This window comes from Sorex araneus, chromosome 2, assembly GCF_027595985.1.
Source record: "Sorex araneus isolate mSorAra2 chromosome 2, mSorAra2.pri, whole genome shotgun sequence".
Lineage (NCBI taxonomy): Eukaryota > Metazoa > Chordata > Mammalia > Eulipotyphla > Soricidae > Sorex > Sorex araneus.
The window spans coordinates 253,156,766-253,180,432 of NC_073303.1; the positions used below are offsets into that span (position 1 = coordinate 253,156,766).

The 23,667-nt window shown below is 52.4% G+C and overlaps 1 protein-coding gene across 11 annotated transcripts in view; it reads right to left on the reverse strand.

Annotated features, from left to right (window-relative positions):
• Positions 1 to 23,667, reverse strand: part of TENM2 (teneurin transmembrane protein 2) — a 1,321,709-nt gene that overhangs the window by 160,199 nt on the left and 1,137,843 nt on the right. For all 11 annotated transcript variants that reach the window (XM_055129736.1, XM_055129737.1, XM_055129735.1 and 8 more), the window contains one exon: positions 2,982 to 3,187. In XM_055129736.1, coding sequence (XP_054985711.1) covers positions 2,982 to 3,187 — 206 coding nt within the window. The remainder of the gene's footprint in view (positions 1 to 2,981; positions 3,188 to 23,667) is intronic.

Here is a 23,667-nt window from a genome sequence, read left to right on the forward strand (position 1 = left end):
TTAAAAATTTTTTAAAAATGTAATAGAAGACTAATATCCAAGGCTAGGGGAAACCGGGGCTAAGAGGACTGGTCAGTGGTTGGAGTCAACCACAAGTGTGGGGCAGAGAGTAGGCAAGATAGAGAAGGGACCACTATGACAACCATAGTTGGAAATGATCACGCTGGACAAGAACTGAGTGTTAAAAGTAGGTGCAGGGATATACACGACAACCTTTTAGTAGCTGTATTGCATACCACAAAGCCCAAAAGCGGGGAGAGAGACGAAGAGGAAGGGAGAGGTAGAGGGAGGGAGAGAGAGGGCGGGGGAAGAAGAGGGAGGAGGGTGATGGGAGGGAACCTGGGGACACCGGTGCTGGGAAATGTGCCCTGGTGGAGGGATGGGTGTTGGGACACTGTAGGACTGAAACCTAACCATGAACAGCTTCGTAAGGGTCTACTCACAGTGATGCAATAAAATTTAAAAAAAATTAGTTTTGTTTTGGGGTTGAACCCTGTGGTGCTCAGGACTTCCTCCTGGCTCTGCGCTCAAGGATCACGCCTGGAGGGGGGTGGGGGCTTGATCCCTCCCTTTGGGTTGCCGGGGATTGAACCCAGGTTGGTGGTGTGCAAGGCCTGTGTACCACCTGCTTTTACTACCTCTCTGGGCTCTGGGATGAAAACCGTTTGGAAGGACAGATCTGATTCCTGCTTGGACAGCGGCTGGCTCAGCGTCCAGATGAGCCAATGCCCACCCCCACCCCCCCACCCCACCCCCTCCCCCCGCCTCATGGGTAGACGGAGGCTGCAGTGAGACCACAACTGTATTGGGCAGTAAACTATTAGACAGTCCCGGCTCAAAAGAGAAATGAGGGGCTGGAGCGATAGCACAGCGGGGAGGGCATTTGCTTTGCACGCGGCCGACCCGGGTTTGATTCCCAGCATCCCATAGGGTCCCCCAAGCACCGCCAGGAGTCATTCCCGAGTGCAGAGCCAGGAGTCACCCCTGTGCATTGCCAGGTGTGACACCTCCCTCCCCCAAAAAAGAGAAATGATTCTTTGAGAGTCTCCTAGACCACCGTTTGAGTCTGGAAGGAGGGACTGTATTTTGAGGGCCAGCACCGGTCAGCTAGCCAGGGCTGCCGAGAGTCTGTTGGAAGCACTGGTGCACTGAGCTCGGGGAAGAAGGAACGTGGCCATCGATTAGCAACGTCTGCATGCGCTGCGGCCGAGACCTGGTGAGCTGTCCAGCCCCACCGTCACCAACGGGTGTGCAGCTCTACATCCCTCCCAGCGAACATTCTAGGTGGAAACCTTTCCAGCACCTTTTAAAGTCAGCTTCGACGGGCTAGAATGGGTGACGGAGGCTGCGTTCCCACCGCTGTGTTCTCCTGAAGCCTTTATGTTCGTGCTAGAATTGGAAGCCAACGAGGCAAGAAGAACCGTGCTCGGTTTTCCCCTTGCAGATCTACTTCTTTTTTTCTTTTCTTTTTGGGTTACTTCTGGCTCTGAACTCAGGAATTCAGGAATTACTCGTGGCGGTGCTCAGGGGACCATATGGGATGCTGGGGACTGAACCCGGGTCGGCTGTATGCAAGGCAAACTCCTTACCCACTGTGCTATCGCTCCAACCCTGCAAAATCTACTTCTTATTGGAAAATAAAACCGTACTGGGGAGGGGTTGGAGTGGGGGTGGGGTGGGGTGTGTGTGTGGGCAGTTGGTAGGTTTAATGACATCTGTCCCAGGAGGAGTGGAGAGAGGGGGGTGGGGGAAGAACCAACCCCACCAGGTCATGCCACCTCTCCACTTCCAACCCTGGGAATCGTCTCCTTCTCACTGTGCCAAGGACTTTCCGAGGAACACAGTTGCAGGATGTACAGGAGAAATGACTGCTGGAGTTTGGGTAATGGTACATTCACCCCTTTCTTTTGGGGGTGGGTGGGTCACATCTGGCAATGCTCAGGGGTGACTCCCGGCTGTGCACTCAGGAATTACTCCTGCCAGTGATCAGGAGACTCTTCTGGGATGCCGGGGATTGAACCCAGGTGGGCTGTATGCAAGGCAAATGCCGTCCCCACTGTACTGTCATTCTGACCCCAAGTACCTCTTCTGACACAGTGGGATGTCTCCCGACGATATTTCAACAAACTCACCAGATAACCAGAGCAAAACAGATTCTTTTTTTTTTTGCTTTTTGGGTCACACCCGGCGATGCACAGTGGTCACTCCTGACTCTGAACTCAGGAATTACTCCTGGTGGTGCTCGGGGGACCCTATGGGATGCTGGGAATTGAACTGTGTGCTGTGTGCAAGGCAAATGCCCTCCCCACTGCTCCAGCCCCAAGGCTTTCTTTTCTTGATGGCGCATTTTATTTTTTTTTTTTGCCACCCCTGGTGGTACTCCAGGGCTATTCGCAGGTTGCTGCTCAGGGCTCATTCCTGATGGTGCTCAGAGGCCACGCTCAGTGCTCCCGAACACCAAGCATGCACTCTGGCCCTCCCTTATCATTTTCCCACTCACCAGCTCATGCCCATTTATGGATTCTGAACAAAGCTGCTACGGGAACGTCAGTGTAATGGGCTTCGATAAGAATCATAAACGTCCCTTCTCTGTGTTCTTTACCAAGGAGTGGCACTGCTGGGTTCCCAGGGCCCACGGAGTTGGGACCACACCCAGCTCAGGTGCTCAGGGCTTAGTCCTGCCTCCGTGCTCAGGATCACACCCAGCGGTGCTTGGGAGACCCCCACGCATCGTTGGGGAACAAACCCAGGTTGGCTGTGAGCAAAGCAAGCGCCCTACCCACTGTGCTTTCTCTCTGGCCCCTTGGGTGAACATTCTGAAGACTCATTAAGCTCTTGTCCTGCAGCTGCTGCGTAACACGGATAGCCCCAAGAAGCCAAGGAAGCAGGGATTTGCAGCGCCTGTCCCGGGCGACGGGAGTGTGCGAGGGGAACTCCAAACAGCCCGCCAGCCACCACCAGGGCCCTGCCCGGGGCCTTACCTGGGCGTGTGAGGGTGGCAGTCCCCGCCGGATGTAGACCCCGAAGAGCGCGTCCTTCCCGAGGGAGACGTTGAACTTTAAGAACTGGGGCTGGCTGATGTGGATCTGGGACCTCCAGAACACGCCCGGGGGCACTTCCTGGGTGACTCTCCGGCCAACTTCCGCCTCGCCGCTATCTATGCTGCTGTTCCTCAGCAACCAGGGCACTGGAAAACAGGGGGGTGGGGAGCCGGTCAGGGCAAGGGGCATGCACACAGCATGGCACGCCGTTTCTGTCCCATTGCACGTCACAGTTCTTATTTTTATTTATTTGTTTTGCTTTTTGGGTCACACCCGGCCATGCACAGGGCTGACTCCTGGCTCATGCACTCAGGAATGACTCCTGGAGGTGCTGGGGGGGGCCCCTATGGAATGCTGGGAATAGAACCCAGGTCGGCCGCGTGCAAGGCAAAATGCCCTATGCACTGTGCTATCACTCCAGCCCCAACGTCACAGTTTTTAGATGGTTTGTTTGGGGGCCATATCTGGAGGTGCTCAGGGCTGACTCCTGGCTCTGCACTCAGGAATCACTCCTCGCTGGCTTGGGGGGTGGGGGAGGAGACCCTCTGGGCTGCTGGGGATCAAACCCAGGCCAGCCACATGCAAGGCAAACACTCTACTTGCTGTACTATTGCTCCAGCCCCTCCACATCAGTCTTTATTTATTTACTTATTTGCTTTTTGGGTCACACCCACCGATGCTCAGCGGTTACTCCTGGCTCTGCACTCAGGAATCACTCCTGGCGGTGCTCGGGGGACCCTATGGGATGCCAGGGATCGAACCCAGGTTGGCTGTGTGCAAGGGCAAATGCCCTCCCCTCTGTGCTATCGCTCCGGCCCCAAGTTTTGATTTTGAAATGAAGATGAAACTCGAGATACGATTCCCTTTCAGTCATGGCTTCAAACATGACAGTTTTACATAACAAAGCCGTGAACCCACTATGCCGTCCGTCTCTCGCGTGTCTGAACCCTTGGCACTCGACGCCCTGAAACTTCGGCGACTGTGCTCTTTGCTGATCAAATATAATAAGAGCCGGAGTCTGAGAAGCACCCTGCAAAGCTTCCAGCCAGCTCGAAATGTGACTCGGATGTGAAAACGATCAGCAGGGGAGGGGAGAGTGATATTAATTTGGCACCACATTTAATTCTCGCAGCCTTTAATTATTCTTTCCAAGCCACAAACAAGTCCAATGTGCTCTGACATTTTCATAAATTAAAATAAAAAGCCACAGTGAACAAAAATCAGTCCAAAGTAAATAACTGAGTGGAAAGTGGGAGCTCGTAGTCTGGCACACCAAACATTGAGAACGACACCCCCCTTCCTCTTTCCGGAGACAGAGGGGGGTGGGTTTCTTAACCTCACAGAAGTCTCCCCGTCTCAGAAAAGTATCAGCGCTCCTACCCCATTTCGTTACATCATCTGAAACTGCTTCTGTTGAAAACATTATTTGCTCCACTCAGGATTATTATTATTTGGAGCCCCCCCGCCCCCACCAACACACACACACAAAATAATGATTTTATTTATTTATTGCTTTATGGGTCATAGCTGGCAATGCACAGGGGTTACTCCTGGTTCTGCACTCAGGAATCACCCCTGGCGGTGCTCAGGGGACCATATGGGATACTGGGAATCGAACCTGGGTCAGCCGTGTGCAAGGCAAATGCCCTACCCGCTGTGCTATTGCTCCAGCCCCCAAATAATGATTTTAAAGAGTGGATTTTGAAACAACAGTGAAACGGCCAGCATCTCCTGCTTACTCGAGATCCTGGCAGGGGGGAGGGGATGGGCTACCTGATGGTGGGGGGGAAATGCAGAAGGAAGTTTCAGAGGAAGATGTCAGGGCTCTTTTTTTTTTTTTTCTTTTTGGGTCACACCTGGCGATGCTCAGGGGTTACTCCTGGCTTTGCACTCAGGAATTACTCCTGGCAGTGCTTGGGGGACCATATGGGATGCCCGGGATCGAACCCGGGTCGGCCGCGTGCAAGGCAAACGCCCTACCCGCTGTGCTATTGCTCCAGCCCCTAGGGCTCTTGAGACCACACGCCAAACTCACCCAGCTAATCTAGACGGTTCTCCAGCCGGAGTCTAGTTTTAAGGAAGGCCCATCTATAATGCCTTGTGAACTATGCACAGGGTCACTTAGAATAATAACCCAATGTCCTGCCTTTCCAAGAACTAAGAAAGCAATCGAAGAGCAAATGCAGAACGCAATCAAGAAGGCACCTGGGGGTTGGTGTGTACCCCTGTCCCCCCCCCCCCCCGTCCCCCTGTCATCGATCCCTTCGGTGGGCCAACAGGTCTAGAGTTGACACAGGATGGCAGATGAGCGTGGAACATTACTGGAGAAGTTTTCCCCAACACGTTGGGGACCCTATGGGATGCTGGGAATAGAACCCAGGTCAGCCGCGTGCAAGGCAAACGCCCTACCTGCTGTGTTATTGCTATAGCCCCCAAATAATGATTTTAAAGAGTGGATTTTGAAACAACAGTAAAAGGGCCAGCATCTGGTCACGTTGGGTCCAGGCAGACGTGGAGTGAACGGTGAAGGGGCAGCAGAGAAACAACCTCTGGGAGCAGCTGACGGCTTTCACGTCATTGCCAAATACACACACGTATTATAGAGGGTCCCGGCTCACAGGAAGGTTCAATCACATGGAGTTCAGCATCACGGGCCTATCACCTTTCCTCCTCGGCTTCGCCCCGGTCCAATCCCAACCAAGGCTAGATGCTGCGGTCAGGATGACCTGCTAAGCGCACGTGACAGTCTCTGTGTCTTGGGCTCACGGGACTGGGAGGTCGAGAGAGGCTCAAGGCTGGACACCTGGTGCTGACTGGCACCGTGTTCTTGCCAACTGTGCCCAGATACTCCCTTCCTCGGGGCCCCGCTTCTGGGCCCCTTTGCAAGGCCGGGGTCTCGTCTGCTCCAGAGCCCGTGGTCAGGCTCCACAGAGCATCGTTCTGCCAGGGGTGGGCATGGCTTGGCATTTCCATTCTGTGTCTGCCGAGCGCCCTTTCCAAGAGGCCTGGGCAGTGAGGTGCCGAAGTGACTTAGACTGTCGGGGAAGGTTTGTGACGCTTGTGGGGCCCAGGGCCCGGCTTGGTCCCTCTCCACCCACTCTCCCAAGACAAGGCGACGCGATGCTTTCTCTGATTTCTCCCCGGCAACAGGCTGAGGCACCCTGTCAGACTGTTGAAAGTTTTCCTGACCTAAATAATCGAAGGAGACCAGAGTGACACCAAGTGACCCCCCACTGCTCCCCAGATTGTAAGAAGGTGATCATTTTGTTTTGGTTTTGGGTCACAGCCGATGATGCAGTGACTCCTGGCTCTGGGCTCAGGAATTACTCCTGGCAGTGCTCTGGGGCCCATATGGGATGCTGCAGGTTGAACCCAGTGTGGCGATGCTGACCACGGGGTGCTGTGCCCCACTGCCGCCCCCCCCAGCATCCAGCGATGAGCTGAGGAGAGTCAAGAACAGGGGGAGAGGGGCTGGAGCAACAGCACAGCGGGTAGGGCGTTGGCCTTGCACGCGGCCGACCCGGGTTCGATTCCCAGCATCCCATAGGGTCCCCCGAGCACCACCAGGAGTAATTCCTGAGTGCAGAGCCAGGAGTAACCCCTGAGCATCGCCGGGTGTGACCCAAAAAGAAAAAAAAAAAGAAAAGAAAAAAAAACCGAGGTTATGCAGTGGTTTGGACCTTAGGAAGAAGTTCTTGCCCTCCAGAATAAGAAAACCAGAAGAGGGCGTCCCAAGAAAGCTTGAAATCTCCCATGACATCTTTATTTTTAATTATTAATTTATTTTTGCCTCTTGGGTCACACACAACAATGCTCAGGGTAAATGCTCCTGGCTCTGCACTCAGGAATGACTCCTGGCGGTGCTCGGGGAACCCTATGGGATGCTGGGAATTGAACCCAGGTCTGCCACGTGCAGGGCAAACGCCCTCACCGCTGTGCTATCGCTCCAGCCCCCATTCTACACATTTTTATATTGGCACATAGACCTTGAGTTTCTTCCCATCAGGGAAAAGGACAGTTGGAGCAGCGCACATCCTAAGCAGGATGTCTCTGTTAAGTGTCATGCCCGTGCCTTCTGTCAATGTACGTGAGACAATCAATATTAGTTATTTCATAGGGCTGTTAAGCAGGATTTGATGAATTAATTCTCACGGAGCCCTTAAAGTTTGGGACATACTAAGTATTACATAAAAACGATGATGATGATGATTACCTGCAAGGCAATAAGCCTCGATCATATGATTTTGCAGAAATAACGACAGATCCGGGGGGAACACTCAGGATTATTACAAGTGGATCAGAAGCTCTCAGTAACTATCAATTTTGGAAGCTATTTTTTTTTACTTTAAAATGCTGCTTTTGAAAGATTCCCAAATAAACCCCTTTGAGAAAAGGAACACCATCATCTTCATCACCATCTATCATAGAACCAGTCAGGAAGGGGGGGTGTTAAAAGACCCCTGGAAGAATCGTTTAGGGGTCTCTGATAGGAAACAAAAGGATCTCCCGCCGTCATGGCCTGACTACAGGTTAGAGAAATCCATTACAAATAAAGTAGTAAGCAGATGCTTCATCTTCAGACTTAATCAGACGTTCCTGCGCTGGGCTTTGCCGGGGTTGCTGGGTTCGTGACAGGACTCAAGAGAGAAGTAGAGGGGCTGGAGTGATAGTACAGCAGGGAGGGCGTTTGCCTTGCACTCGGCTAACCCAGGTTCAATCCTCAGCACCCCATACGGTCCCCTGAGCACCACCAGGAGTAATTTCTGAGTGCATGAGCAGGAGTGACCCCTGTGCATTGCTGTGTGTGTGTGTGTGAGAGAGAGAGAGAGAGAGAGACAGAGACAGAGAGAGACAGAGAGACAGAGAGAGAGAGAGAGAGACAGAGACAGAGACAGAGACAGACAGACAGACAGATAGACAGAGACAGACAGACAGACACACAGACACACCAGGGCACTTGGTGGGGTTGGCCACAACCATGCATGGATTCTGACAGCTCGGAGCTGAACACGGGCGAGAATGTTGCATTGCAAACTTCCGGGCTGTGCCAGAGAAATGTACCAGGGGCCCAGATCCAGCTGTGGGATCCCCTTGCTTTTACCAGAACCCCCAACTTTTGGAAACGAACGTCAGCAGACTAGAGTGGCTTCTCAGGGCCTCGATTTTTCCTTTTTTCTTTTCTTACATGCAACACGCTGCTTAAACTCTTTGCATTCCCCATCCCATACAGAGCGTCCTCTCTCTCTCTCTCTCTCTCTCTCTCTCTCTCTCTCTCTGTTTTTGTCAAACAGGAACAATAATTGTGATCACCTACTAGGGTGGGGATGGTGGGAGTGGGGAGAGGCGGGTGACAAATGGATGAATACCAAGAGGGGCTTGAGACCTAGTGTGATGGTTGGGGAATCTGCTAGAGTGTGATGTGTGCGCGTGTGTGTGCGCACATGTGTGTGTGTTTGTGTGTGTGTGTTGCCAGGTAGCTCCAAGGAATTAAGAGACTGGAAACAAGACTTAGGAAAGCCTCTGATTTTCTCTTCCTAGTAGAGAATTTTTAAAGTATGTATGTGACATATACGTTGGCATATTTCAGCATACATATGTGGACATGCATCATCTGTGTATCTAAGGATGAGTCTATTTCTGGTTTTTCAAAATTGTTTTTTTCTAGTCTATACTTTAATTGAATTACAAAGTTATTCACGATAGAGTTTTAGGCATACAGTGGTGTTGGGGAACAGTTTTCCCCCAATGGTGCCTGGACACAGTGCACACCGGGTCCGGGCAGACGGCAGGTGAAGGATGGATGACGGGCGTGTGGAGAAACGCTGTATTGTCTTGATTTATTGCCAAGTACACACATGTTTTATAGGGAGTCTCAGCTTAAGAGGACGGTCCCCTCACATCAGGTTTACTCTTCCTGACCTATCAGCTCTCCTACTCTTCTTTGCCCGGGTCCAATCCCAATCAAGGCCAGGTGCTGCGGACAGGATGACCTGCTAAGTGCCGTGGGCGCATGTGACCAGGAGTGACCACTTCCTTCTGCCAATGTCACACTCTCGATTTTCCTGACAATCCTACCCACTGTCCTCTGTCCAGGGGCAGGCCTCCTACAGAAGCCCATTCTCATGGCCAGTCTGACTCTTCTGGAGTAAACTTGACCCTGGGGGACAGTGACCACTGGGCATCAGACGTGCCTCCCTGGACTGATCTGGGGCAGTACTTTGGTGGACTCGATCTGGCTACTTCATTGGTCACCCTGCTGGACGGAGCAGCAGAGAGGTTTGGATTTTTCACATCTTCAGCTGTCTTCCCGGCAAGGCCTGCGCACGTCCACTTCCTGGCACCGTGCGTGGCCCGGCGGTCACAGAACAGAGCAACTTGACCTTCTCCAGCTTTCTCACTAGCTGCTGAGTTCCCTGAGGTGAGCACAGGGCCCCTCCGGATTCTCCAGGTTAGCCCCAGGGAAGCCATGGGTGCCCTTTGGACACTCACTGACCTGAGTCAGGGTCCATCTGCCTGCCTGCTGCTGGCATTCTAGCCCGAGCACTATGACGAGGAGGGCAAAGGAGAGTCAAAAGGAGATTGGACCCCTGCTACACAGGAACAGATTTCACTTTTAAAAAGAAAAATCCAGGCCGGAGCGATAGATAGCACAGCGGGGAGGGCGTTTGCCTTGCACGCGGCTCACCTGGGTTCGATCCCCAGCATCCCATAGGGTCCTCCAAGCACTGCCAGGAGTCATTCCTGAGTGCAGAGCCCGGAGTAACCCCTGAGCATCACCAGATGTGACCCAAAAAGCAAAAAAATAATTAGTTAAAAAAATAAAAATAAAGAAAAAGAAAAATCCCCTTTCCGAAGCTCCCTCAAGTCCTGCACTATCTAAGGCACACTTACTCATGGAACACTTAGAAAAGCCAATAAATAAACTCTTAATTTTGCACGTGGATAGAACTGGAGAAGTCAATAGGGGGTGAGAAATGGCAAAGGCCATGGACTGAAAATCGTGTCATTCCCATCCCGATGTTAAAGGATCTTAAAACTGCAGTGGGGGTGGGGGGGACTGGAGTGATAGCACAGCGGGTAGGGCATTTGTCTTGTGCATGGCACCTGGGTTTAATTCCCAGCATCCCATAGGGTCTCCTGAGCACCGCCAGGAGTAATTCCTGAGTGCAGAACCAGGACCCAAAAAGCAAAACAAGACAAAACAAAAGAACAACAAACAAACCAACCAACCCTTCAGTGGAAGGAGTAGGGGTTTGAATGGATGCTTTGGTTAAGGGCCAGCCTTGCTCCTAAGCAGCTGTCTGGTCTGCCAGGGGCACTTGTCAAGGTGCATTTGTTCTTCTTCTTATTGTTTCACTGTATTAATCATTACTATGTTTATTTATCACAACTATCAAATAAGTGAACATTGCTTATGCAGCTACTCACGACACCCTCAGTTAAATTTGAAGTACGTTCATTTTCCTCCCAGGTGTTTTTCTGTTTCAAGATCACATCCAAGAGTTCCACATGCATTTAGTCACCCCATTTCCTTAGCTTCAAGACAACGTTCTTATGAATAGATAAAGTGGGGTTGGATCTTCCTATAGCATCTGGGACATTCCACTGTGTTATCCTGCCACTGGCAAGGCACAGCTCGGAGTGGGACAGCTGGGGAATGTGCTAGAGCCTGTGTGTGTGAGAGAGGGAGGGAGAGGGGGAGAGAGGGGGAGAGAGAGAGAGAGAGAGAGAGAGAGAGAGAGAGAGAGAGAGAGAGAGAGAGAGAGAGAGAGAGAGCACATGTACGCAGACAAGTATGCATGTGAGTGATTGGCAGGAGGGAGGAGATGATCCAAAAGTGATGGTAGCTTTACTCTGAACTCCTCGATTAGCTTAATGTATGTTAAGTAAGCTATCATTACTGCAAACTAGCAATGCTTTCAATCTAAATTCTCCAGATGTGTAACTGAATAATGGGTTTGCAAAGGGGGAGAGGGGATTTCACTTTTCCACACACACATATTATATATACACACACACATACCTACATGTATATGTACTTGTATGTAGAAATAATTACAGATTTATGGAAAATTTTCAAAAAATACCACCAAGAATGCCTCTGTATCCTTTATCCTGGTTACAGGGACATCACGTCCACCCTACCATTTTACTTCTCAGATACACACATCCCTCTATTTTCTGCGACATTAAGATGTTATTGAAAAGATCCCCCCTTTCCATGATATTCTTATTTTCCATCCCCCCCAAAGATTTTTGCAGCGCAGTTATCAAAGGCCAGAAAATGCACATCGCACAGTGCTGATTTACAGATCAAACTCAGAGTTGTTGATTGTGCCACTGATATTCTTTGCAGCCAAAAAAAAAAAAGAGACATGTTATGTCTGCTAAATTTTAATTTTCAACGAGCATACATCATTTCTAGAGTTGTTACAAATTAGTAAAAGCCCTGAAAGGAAAACCTCAATACAGGTGGCTTTTGCAAAATCGCGATGACCAGGGCGGGGATGTGCCTTGGAGGTTCTAACCCTGGAAGGTCCTGGACTGGGGCCCAGGACTGAAGGTCTGGGCTGGCCCCAGAGGTCCGAGAGGCTGGCAGGCGGGTCTGGTTCCAGCTTCCCAAGTGAGCCCCAGCTGCGCCCAGCCCAGGTCAGCGCTAGCACTGCACACGGGCAGCAGGGAGACGAGACCAGACGGCTTCTAGCTGTCCCTGGAGGTGTGGGTCATACTGGGACGCTCTGGGCCCCGGGAGGCAGAGGGTTCGCTCTGGGATGAAGCAGCTCAGGTGGTCCCCTGCCATGGGACCAGCTCTACGCTTTGGGGCTCTCCACTCCCCTGCCCTGCTGTGTCCACCCAGCTGGACAGCAGGTACTGCTGAGGGTTCCTGGGGGTAAATTCCAGCTTGCCGGGGTTTATCCTGTTCTGTCCCACTCTGTCATTCAATCCCCAAATCAGCTGTGACCCCCTGGTCCCTGGGAGGGGCACGTGCCAAAGGCTGCTTGAGCCAAGGATACTAGCCAATGAGAGCCATCGTGCCCTAAATGCCCGACGTGCCCGAGGATGCAAGCACTGGACAACAGAGATGGGGTCACGGTCAGAGCATGAACATGTACAAGAGGGAACAGCTGGAAACTCGCCACAAGTGTGTGTGTGGGGACAAAGGGCAGTGAGGCTAGAGAAGGGACCAGCCTGGCCATAATCATTGGGAATGATCACTTGGGACAGAAGCTGAGTGTTGAAAGTGGGTAAAGGGATACACCTGATAATCTTTCAGTATCTGCATTGCAAACTATCATGCCCCAAGAGGTGGGGTAGGGGTTGGGTGGGTGGGAGAGAAACTGGGGTCGATGATGTGGGAAATGTACACTGGTGAAGGGACGTGGGGGGAGGGGAGTCTCTTGCCTGCGTGCCTGGCTGTCTTCCCCGGGGCCCCTCAGAGAGGATGGGCTCCAGCTTCCCTCCTCACCCCGAGCAGAGCTCCCAGCGGCCGAAGATCACCGGAACCCAGCCACAGCCATGCTCGAGGCCCCTCTCCACACATTCGGACGGGCCTCACGCATGAAGGTACCGGCAGATGAACCCAGGTATATGTAATCCCATCCACGGTCAGCACCCAGAGATTTAAAAGCGAGCTCTCAGAAGCGATCTTATAACCTACTTCTCCCTTTGGGAGAAACTAGCAAGCTACTGAGAGTTTCCTGCCCACATGGGACAGCCTTGCAAGCTTCCCATGGTGTATTCATATGCCAAAGCCAGTAACAAGCTGGATCTCATTCCCCTGACCCTGAAAGAGCCTCCAATGAGGCATCGTTGGGAAGGCCGAGTAGAGAGAGGCTTCTAAAATCTCAGGGATAGGACGAATGGAGAGGTCACTGAGCCCACTCGAGAAATCGACGATCAACGGGATTTTGTGATTCGTGATTCGTGATTTGTGAAGGGACTGGGGTTTGAACATTATATGACTGAAACCCAATTATGAACAACTTTACAACTGTGTATCTCACTGTGATTCAATAAAAAAAATAGAAGCAAGCTTGGGGCAAAATAACGCCTGCCCAAACCAGGACCACACCACTGAATTCCCCCCAAACCACTTAAAGGTCCTTAAACCTCATCAAACCTCATCAAACTAAAACTAGCCAATCCCCAGGAGAATGCATTCAATGTAACCATTACAACTCACTGGAATTCACTTGAATTCTTAGTTGATAAATGACAGTGAAAGGAACAACACTGATTTGCCCAAAACGGGTCACATGTAAACTCCCACCTTGGTCCTGAGTAAGAGATGGGGGGGCGGGGAAAGACACGAAAGCAAAGATGTCAAAACAACAACAAAAAACAACAAACACAAAAAGCGAAATAAGGGAACAGGGCCCGGCTTCGAGGGAAAAGGGAAATCCTGCCATCAGCCCTGGATGAAACTGGAGGCGGGGTCTTGCGTGAAGTGAGAGGAGGAGAGAGAAATGCCAGTTGATGTCAGCCATGGGTGTGGCACTGAGAAACAGGCTGAAGAACAGTGTCCCAAACACAGCCTCAGACTCTGCCCGTGCAACTGTGCCAAGGAAGGTGGACGCTGGGCAGAAAGCATCCCGTGGACTGAGGTGGAGGCATCACTGAGCATGGCTGAGGTGTGGTACCCCTGTACCCCTAAAATGCCTAAGGGTTCATACCCTTGCTGGGATTTCAATTAAAAAGAGTTTTTTTTTTTTTTAAAGATACTCTAGGCCAAGCCAGGTTTGATTCCTCCGTCCCTCTCGGAGAGCCTGGCAAGCTACCGAGGGTATCCCGCCCACACGGCAGAGCCTGGCAAGCTCCCTGCGGCGTATTCAATATGCCAAAAACAGTAACAACAAGTCTCACAAGGGAGACATTACTGGTGCCCGCTCGAGCAAATCGATGAACAACGGGACGACAGTGCTACTTAGTGTAGACGCAGTTAACAGTCTATACTGGGGGAAGAGAAGCTTTTTATTTTTTTCAAACAGGTGGTCCATCCCAGAACTGTGGACATAGTCACGGTGACCCAGAGTCATGGTGTGGTCCCTGGACAGACCACCAGCTCCTTGGCCCCAAAGCGGAGGTGACACGGGCTCCTCCTGCCTCTCAGCTGGCCGACCCCGAGCAGACCGTGACGGTGATAGGCGGCCAGCTCCCACCAACGGACCCGTGATGGATGGACGGGGGCTGTCATTCCTGTGCTTTCATACAACCAAACCCAGCAAGCTGAACGAGGATTGGTATGTCACTAGGTGGCATCACAGGAACAAGCCCTGGGATCCTTTATCCGGGCCACCCGTGCCCCGGGGTTCCCGCGCACTTGCTCTGCGTGACCTGGTGATATCCCGGGCAGAGGAACAAAAGGAGAGAGTTTGAGTGTGACCAAGCGCCAAATCCTGTCCGGCAAGGCAGTCACCCCACATGACCCAGAGTCAGAGCCTCCCTTTGCTTGTTTTGGGGACATGCCTGGTGATAGAGTCAGTACTGAGTATAGAGTCAGTCAGTACTCCTGGCTCTATACTCGGGGTTCACTCCTGGCGGTGCTAGGGGCACTTTATGGGGTGCTGGGCAACGAACCCCTCCGCGTTCCCTCCCACCACCCCCCGCATGTACACGCGTGACTTCCCTTTCTCTCCACACACTAGACAGTGAATGTTGGTATACAACATCCCATTATCTCAGGCCTAGCTTGGCCTGGATGTAAACGGTTTATGTTTTGGCTACCATAACTTTAAATGGCGGTTACTGTTTCCGTTGGTTGATTTGCATATTCGCCTATGTGGCTGAATATGATTGGTTTACATGTTAATTTAATAAATAAAAGGAGGTTGAACAGGCTGCTCTCAGGCAGGCCAAAGCACAAAACCTCCGGAGGCAGTCCTGTGATTCTCCCCCCAAAATGTATATTTCTTCTGCGAGTAAAGTGCCTCTGACTCTCCGGTAAAATTGCAACACTCCACACACTAGACAGTGAAAAGCAAGACCAGAGGATCACTCTGTGCTAAGTAGGGTGGGGGTGTGGGGGAGCTGTGATCGGGTGGTTCCGGCTGGCTCATCGCCAGCCCAAATCGGGAGATTTCTGAGATTATTAGCGGCCACACGCTAGAGATCAATTTTGCATGGCACCGGCGCACTCGAGCTGCACGGGAGATTGCCCCCATAAGTGGGAAGTGACCGTTTCTTCCAGGACCACGTGCCTGGCTTTCTTTCACAGCCATGAAGTACGACTGAGGGTGAGCAAAACGACGGTCTTCTCCAGCCACATTACGGGCTAATCACTTCCGGAAATGTTGCCATCGATTCATTTGTGGAAACCGTGAGCCTATTCCCCATACAAGGAAGGAAGCAGACCGGACACCCTACCTAGCCACGCTCCGCTCTCCCTCCCCGTCCCCCCCGCCCCTCGCCACCAGACCAGGAAAATGAAGCGTGCCATGAGCACGTTTCGAAACCGAGCCCAACTCCTGGGGCTGTCTGGCACCAGTCCACCCAGTGGATTATTCTGCTTCACATATTTTTATCTACCGCAAATAAAGCTGAGTTCGGAATGTTGCTTCGGCCGTTATACACCTCTTGGCCAGTTAATTGGGAATCAGGACAATTATCTGCAGGAGAAGATTTCCTGAAAGATATTAGATGCGCTGCCGTGGACTTGCACTGCCCTGCGTGGCCAACCAGCAGTGCCAGGCCTCTCCCCACTGCCCACTGGTGATGCCTCAGCTAGCCAGACCTCAACTGACCACCCTACTGTGGTAGCAGGTGTTCTTATATCACAGCAAGAATCCTTTCTTCGAAAATCCTGCCGTGTTAAGGGCGATGCCTGACTGTTTTGTCTTTTTTTTTTTGCCTTTGGGTCATATCCAACGATGCACAGGGGTGACTCCTGGCTCTGCATTCAGGAATTACTCCTGGCGGTGCTTGGGGGACCCTCTGGGATACTGGGAATCAAACCTGGGTTGGCCGCACGCAAGGCAAATGCCCTCACTGCTGTGCTATTGCTCCAGCCCTGTTTTGTCTTCTGAAACCTCCATTTGTCACCACTGATGAAAGAGGGCCAATTTGGGCTGGAGTGATAGGACGGGAGGGACAAGGTGCTTGCCTTGGGTGCGGCTGCTTTGGCTGAGACCCCGGTTTGAATCCTTGAGCACCCCAAGGGGACACAGAACCAGGAATAGACCCTGGGTGCTGTTCAGTGTAGTCCCCAAACAAACAACTTTAAAAAAAAAAGATCAATTTGTGGACCCTGAGCATTAATGGATATCTATACATACTTTTTGCTTTTGGGGTCACACCCAGCAATGCACAGGGGTTACGCTGGGCTCTGCACTCAGGAATTACTCCTAGCGGTGCTTGGGGGACCATATGGGATGCTGGGAATCGAACCTGGGTTGGCCACGTGCAAGGCAAACGCTCTACCCACTGTGCTATTGCTCCAGCTGGATATCTGTACAGTTGACTGTTCAGGTGAACTCGCTTCTATGTGAATATACAGTTTTGTATATTAGCATCACTGCAACAACTGGAATGGACTCAGAGGCTAACTCTCTCCTGAAGCCTTCTCTCTCTTTTTTATAAATTGTGAGGTCATACCCCATTGCATTCAGGACTGACTATTGGTTCTGCACTCAGGAATCATTACTCCTGGCGGTGCTCAGGGGACCACAGCGGGTGCCAGGGACCAAACCCAGGTCAGGTGCATGCAAGGCAAGTGCCCTGCCTGCTCTATTACCTCTCCGCCCTGACCCCCTTCACAGTTTTTCTCATTGTTCAGAGGCAACTCCCATTCATCATAAATCAGAAGGATCCAGCGGTCACCAAATGCTCATGAGTGATGGAGCTGGGACTCAGAGCCCACCTAACTACCCACTATGCCAACTGCACGCCACTCCCTCTGCCAAGAAGGAGAGATGCCAAGAGGAGTGTTTCTAAGTAGAGCACTGAGAGCCATCTCTAGACATCAGAGTCGGTTATGATGAAGACTTGAGTGCATGCAAGCAAAGGTGGGTGTGTGTGACAATAGATACACACACACAGAGCAGCAGCAATAGCAATGGGGACACTGGATAGCACTGTAGCACTATCATGGCACTGTCATCCTGTTGTTCATCGACTTGCTCGAGTGGGCACCAGTAATGTCTCCATTGTGAGACTTTGTTGTTGCTGTTTTTGGCATATTGAACACTCCCCGGGTAGCTTGCCAGGCTCTGCCGTGTGGGCGGGATACTCTCGGTAGCTTGATGGGCTCTCCGAGAGGGACGGAGGAATTGAACCCGGGTCAGCCGCGTGCAAGGCAAATGCCCAGACACTGGGTAGATGCCACAAAAGGGGTGTTTCTAAGCAGAGCACCGAGATCCATCTCTGGACGTGTGTGAGTCAGTTATGACATAGTGCATGCACGCAAAGGTGGGTGTGAACACACACACACACACACACACACACACACACACACACTGAGTAGTCTCGAAATGAAAGCCTGTCTAGCTACCTCGAAGCTGTGGCACCCAAAACATCGTAAGTCAAGACACAGCCGCAGGTGGTACCCACGCGGAACCCTGCCAGCTTAGCGCGCCCGAGGTGGTGCCCATCTCAAACCGTGGGCAAGCGAGACCTCCCCAGGGGCTTCCAGGAGGACGTCAGGGGTGGGCGCCAACATCATGACCCCTGGCCATTCTGGCAACGTCATCGGCTCTGAAAGACGCCCCCCCCCCCCGCCCCATGGGGAAGGGATCATTTCCAAACCCCGGGCCGCGTGCACCGGGAGGCTGAGGAGAGCCAGAGGAAGAATTACGAACCTCCCCGCGAGGCTGGCTTCTGGCGCCGTGCGTGAAGCCAACTAGTCAAAATCATCATGAAGTTTCTGCTGAAAGGGCAAGTGTAGAAAAACATGTTTCTAAACAGAAGCACAGGCTCTGCCATTTCCCCCCCCAACTTGCGTACCATCTGGAAATTCCGATTTCTTTTTTTTTTTTCCAAAAGGGGAGGAAAGCAATGTGCTCCAGGCACAAATAAAATGTTTACAGCTGAGTTATAAACTGAGAATGGTGGGGTTTAAAACAGACGGGCTGGCAGCGGTGAAACTCAAGCTGCAGGAAGACAAATAATGTCCGAGGGGCGGCCAGCTTGGCTTTGCGCGCTTAGCCTCTCTCCCTGATTGATTGGGAAGGCCGGCTCCGCACCCGCCTTGGCGAGCGAGTGTGCGGGAAGTCGCGTTTCGAGAGGTTTCGGGAGTAGAGGGGAAAGAGGAAGTGGCTCTAGTGTCTCGCCGGAAGTTCTAAGGTATCATCCTTGGAGAAGACCTTGCCTCTCTCTCGAGCAGCTGCCACCGAGATTTGCCAACAGGACCAAGGAAGGAGGAAAGGACATCACACCACACCTTTTTTTTTGCTCTTTGGATCACACCTGGTGATGCACAGGGGTTACTCCTGGCTCATGCACTCAAGAATTATTCCTGGCGGTGCTCAGGGGATCCTATGGGATGCTGGGAATCGAACCTCGGTTGGCCACGTGCAAGGCAAACACCTTCCCCACTGTGCTATCACTCCAGCCCCCTACACCGCACCTTTGATAAGCGGGATCTACTGTCGATTAGGGGCTGGAGTGATAGCACAGCGGTTGGGCGTTCGACTTTCATGCGGCTGACCCGTGTTCGATTCCTCCGCCCCTCTTGGAGAGCCCGGCAAGCTACCGAGAGTACCGAGCCCACACAGCAGAGCCTGGCAAGCTACCCGTGTGTATTGGATATGCCAAAAACAGTAACAATAAGTCTCTCAATGAGAGCCGTTACTGGTGCCCGCTCGAACAAGTCGATGAACAATGGGATGACAGTGACAGTGACTGTCGATTAGACGCCAGTCACATAAACACTTAGGGGTGGGGGGAGCAGCTCCAGCAACCCCAGCTCTGGAGGATCTGTCAACGCAGAGCCACGAGGAATATATTTCAGCCAACTCTAGGTGGGGAAGGGAAATGGAGACCTGGGCGAGTTTGGGCTCTCTCCTTCATTTCCTCTTCCCCGGGGAGTTGCAGAGAAAGCCCCAGAAGGAAGGAATGTGTTTGCAAAGGATCGGGAGTTGGCTGGCAAAGTGTCTCCCCCGAAGAGTCAGAGAGTCGATGTTTCAGGCTCGAGTCTCTCCTCGCATCTCTTCAATGGCACGGGGCTATTGGGAAGGCGGCCACCGACCCTGAACAGATGTGAATTCCAATGGAATTGCATTTGCAGGAATAGGCGGCTAGCCAGATTGGACCCAGAAGCTTGATGGATAGAGATAGAGATAGAGATGAGAGATGAGAGATGAGAGATGAGAGATGAGAGAGAGAGAGACAGAGAGAGAGACAGAGAGAGAGAGAGAGAGAGAGAGAGAGAGAGAGTTTCAAGGTGCCCCATGTAATTCTTCCTGGGATGCTGTGCTTTCTTAAAGAAGGGTGGACAAAATCGGCTCCTTCTGATGTGTCCTGTAAAAAGCCCCTGTGTCCTTTGCCTCTGGACCCAGCCCAATCATGCCGGATTCCCTTATGTGATCTGACCAGGTCAAAACACCGTATTGAGTCTCCTGTTCTCCAGGCTTAGCCCAGATCTAGAGAAAAGAGTGCCCGGTGCTCTCGTAATGAAGATGTATGAGTTGATTCCTTTTAACAGAGAAATACACGCGAGATGGTGAGTGCTTTTGGCAGTCCACAGGCTGCCTTTCCTGGAGGTGAGACCCAGCGGCTCTGCACGGGAAGCTTTAATTGAAAAAGAAGACGGAGAACAACAACAAGAAGAAAATACACCCCGGCCAACCACAAATGGAAAAGAGAAGATGAAGGCCCAAGAACAACTCCTCCCGGCTAATTAATCAAGAGCGTTATTTCCACTAACACCTCCGAGTGTGTAGGCTGCCCTGTCTGCCTGACTCCCTTGCAGACTGGAGGAATGTAAACACTCTTAAAGACCAGGTAATGAAATCTCGATCGACGTGCCATCTTCCCGGATCTTCGATGGGGCTCCCAGGCCCGTGTTTTGCTTACATTTTAATTTGCTTCTGCAGGATACTTACCCAGTAATTGCTTAAAAAGATTAACCTCCCTGGCAGTGTGGTGTGGTGTATCTTGATTAAAACGTTACTGAAGTGAAGGATTATTGCATACCACCAAAAAAAAAAAAGAAAGAAAGAAAGAGAAAAGGAGGGGGGTGTTATTTAATTAACTTATTGCCAATATATCTTGGTTGTCTCTTGGAAACACTGGCTAGTGAGTCAATGGGAATGGATCGGGGTTATCTAAATGTATCCCATGGAGACTGGGGGGGCAGGGAGAGAGGGGGGTCAGTGGGCAAAGGAGGTCAAAGATGCCAGGTTGTCATCGTCTCTAAGCCCATGGGAGAAATCCATAACTGTTGGGGTCACATTGGCACACCTGCTCTGGCAACTTCAGAAGAGATTTAGCATCCCCCGTCCCAGTTTCGGCACTCAGAGGGGTGGGACACCGTAGTTGAGCTGTGCCTTCAGCTGCCTTAAACCTGTTAGGGTTCCGCTGACGAGATTCACTGGACAGGGACCAGGCATCAGTTTTCTTTCCATCTCCTAACTCCGGGGGCGGGGCGGGGGAATAGCTGAACTGGTGTTGTTCTAGGGGCCTGCACGGTCTTGCCCGGGGGACGCTGTCTGCGAGGGGAAACAGCTGGTCCTGCCCGTAGACATCATGGAAAATGATTTCCTAAGGCTCGAGCGATGGCTCCGTGCACTAGGGCTTGTTTTCCGGGGCCCGGGGAATTGTCTTGAGGGACGCTCAAAGGGGCTGGGGGCTGGAAACACAGCTTCACCCTGCCCACGGAAAAAATGCACTGCCAGGATTTTTTATTTAATTGAATCTACAGTTACAAAGCTTTCATGTTTGAGTTTCAATCATACGATGATCGAACATCCATCCCTCCACCAGTACACGTTCTCCACTACCAATGTGTCTAGTATAGCCCCCCCTCCTTTCCAGCCCTCCCCCTGCCTCCATGGCAGACAATTTTCCCCATACTCTCTACTTTTGGGGCATTATGGTTTGCAATACAGATGCTGAGAGGCCATCACTTGTGGTCCTTTATCTACTTCCAGCACACATCTCCCATCCTGAGCAATCCCTCCAACCATCATTGACTGAGCGATCCCTTCTCTATCCCAGCTGCCTTCTCCCCCGGCTCATGAGGCAGGCTGCCAACTCTGGGACAAAATTCCTGGCCCTCGTGTCTACTGGTGCTGCCAGGAGTTGCCAACGCTTCCCCCAGCGGTGCTGGGCTCATCGCGTGGGGTGTGAATGGAAAATGACGTGTGCCTTCAGAATGCATGAGCACGCAGGAGCCAGTCTCTGGGTCACAGTCTCCCTCCCAGGATAGGGGACTGGTTTCACTCAAGGGCACCGCTGAGGGGCCAGAGTGACAGGACAGCGGGGAGGGAGCTTGCTTGGCACACAACCAACCTGAGGTTGATTCCTGGCACCTGCATCTGGCCCTCTGAGCCTGCCAGGAGTGATCCCTGAGCATCATGGGGTGTGTGCCCCACCCCCCAGTAACAGCAAGAGGCACTGTTGAGAAAACCAACTGGGATGATTTGCCTCTCGGCGGGTATGACTGGATACTGCAGGGTGGATCGGCCTTTGCCCACTCCGTGCCATTCAGACTGGCTCTATATATGTGGTAAAAGGGTCCGAGGATAAAGTCTTTCAGACCCTGCCACATCACCAAGGGCCCCCTGGGAAACGTCACCCCCAGCACCCAGCTTAGCATCAGGCGGTCCTGGGGGAAACTTAAGTCAGGGCTGTGTTATGGCGGCAAGCAAGCGGCCCGTCTGAGGTCAATAAACTGGACTCGCTTTTTGGGTCAATCAAGGTAAGAATCTATGTCGTGTTTTGATTTTGCTTTTCGCCATGGTTCCTGGGAAACCCCCGACCCGCACCTCATATGAAAGCTTGCCAGGCCGATCAGAAGGTGTGAAGTTGAGGGAGAGACAAGGAAAGTCACGCCCGAGAAAGGAGGAGAACCAGAGACTCCTGAGGCAAGAGTCGACCCCGCGCCTGGAGGACACATTCTGAGCTCTGGAACCTTCTCTGTGCTCTAAGCACAACCCCCCAACCGTCTTGCCCGGCGGACCCTAGGGTCACACATAACATGGAACTGCCCTCCCTGTCACCTGCTTCTAAAGCCGCCTGGCGGGCCTCGGTTGCTGCAAGATCACGGTTCCCTTCAGAGAGGGGAGGCACGCAGGGCCAAAACAGGCACGTCGGAGATACCAAGCAATGCAGCTGATGGGGGCAGACGGGGAGAACAGGCCGGCTTCGAGCAGGAATAGGACCCCGAGAAAAGGGATTGTGGGCATGGAACGTCACCAGCGTGGGGCTAGGTGGTGTCAAATATAATTTAGAGGGCCTAGGCTCGGCTGTTAAGGGCTTTACTATCAGGCGCTCTCCTTAGCTTGAGAGGGGCCTCAACTGAAGACGGGGGGCTAGGATCTTTTTACAAAGGACTTTTATGTGCAGCTTGATGTGTTCACTGGCAGCTTTTGTGAAATGAGGATAGGCTAGGCTAGTTGACTATTAACATATAGTGACTGAGATGACCAGGGTATTCTTCAGAGGAATAGATGATATCGGTTGTGGCCAGCACAATGCATGGAATGGGAGAAACAACTGCAGCCGAGTAAGCGGCCCAGCGCTCCAGAAAGAGGCCACGCCCACTTTGAGACCACGCCCCCTAAAGTGAGGACACGCCCCTAACCTGGAGAAGAGGGAGGGGTCAGGGCCTGTGGGCGAGGTGGCTCAAAGGTGCCAGGCGGGGCTGGGGGTTCAGAGCGATAGGATCGGCTGGATAACTGTAGCACTGTAGCACTGTTGTCCCCTTGTTCATCGATTTGCTCTAGCGGGCACCAGTAATGTCTCCACTGTGAGACTTGTTGTTACTGTTTTTGGCATATCGAATATGCCGGGGGGAGCTTGCCAGGCTCTCCAGTGCTGGCGGGATACTCTCAGTAGCTTGCTGGGCTCTCCGAGAAGGACGGAGGAATTGAACCCGGGTTGGCCACATGCAAGGCGAATGCCCTACCTGCTTTGCTATCACTCCAAACTAGCCTAGAAGATAATCCTCTCACCCAGGCCCTTGAAACTCCAGAGAGGCGGGCTCACCTCCACGCCCTTGGAAGGGTCTGTGCCTTTCCTCGGAGACCTGCCTCAGGGCGGGCTCCCAGAATCCGGGCGCGTCCCTCCCTTTCGAGAAAGTCTCCCCCAAGCCCAGACACCCGCTCTCCAGGCCCCGGCTTTCCACGTCCACTGCTCCAAGGCAAGAACCTGAGCTCGGACTCTTTCCTGCGTCTGCTCCGGCACAGAAGCAGCTGCAGGGCGGTTTTGAGGACCAGGGGTCGGGAGGAAAGCGTCGCTGAGGTCCAAGGAAAGTGGCACGTGGGGAGACAGTGCTCCTTCCCCGTAGCAAACCATCACCACCCTCACTCCCACCCCTGCCCTGTGCCCGAGGTTCTGCTCTGGGCCTGCCTTTCTCTCCCTTGGCACCTCCTTTTTCTTTCCTTGCGAGGCGCCTCTTCCTGGATTGCTTCCATAAGCATTTCCTGGGGCCTCCGTCTCTCAGTGCTGAGAAGGGGAAGCCCCGGACTCC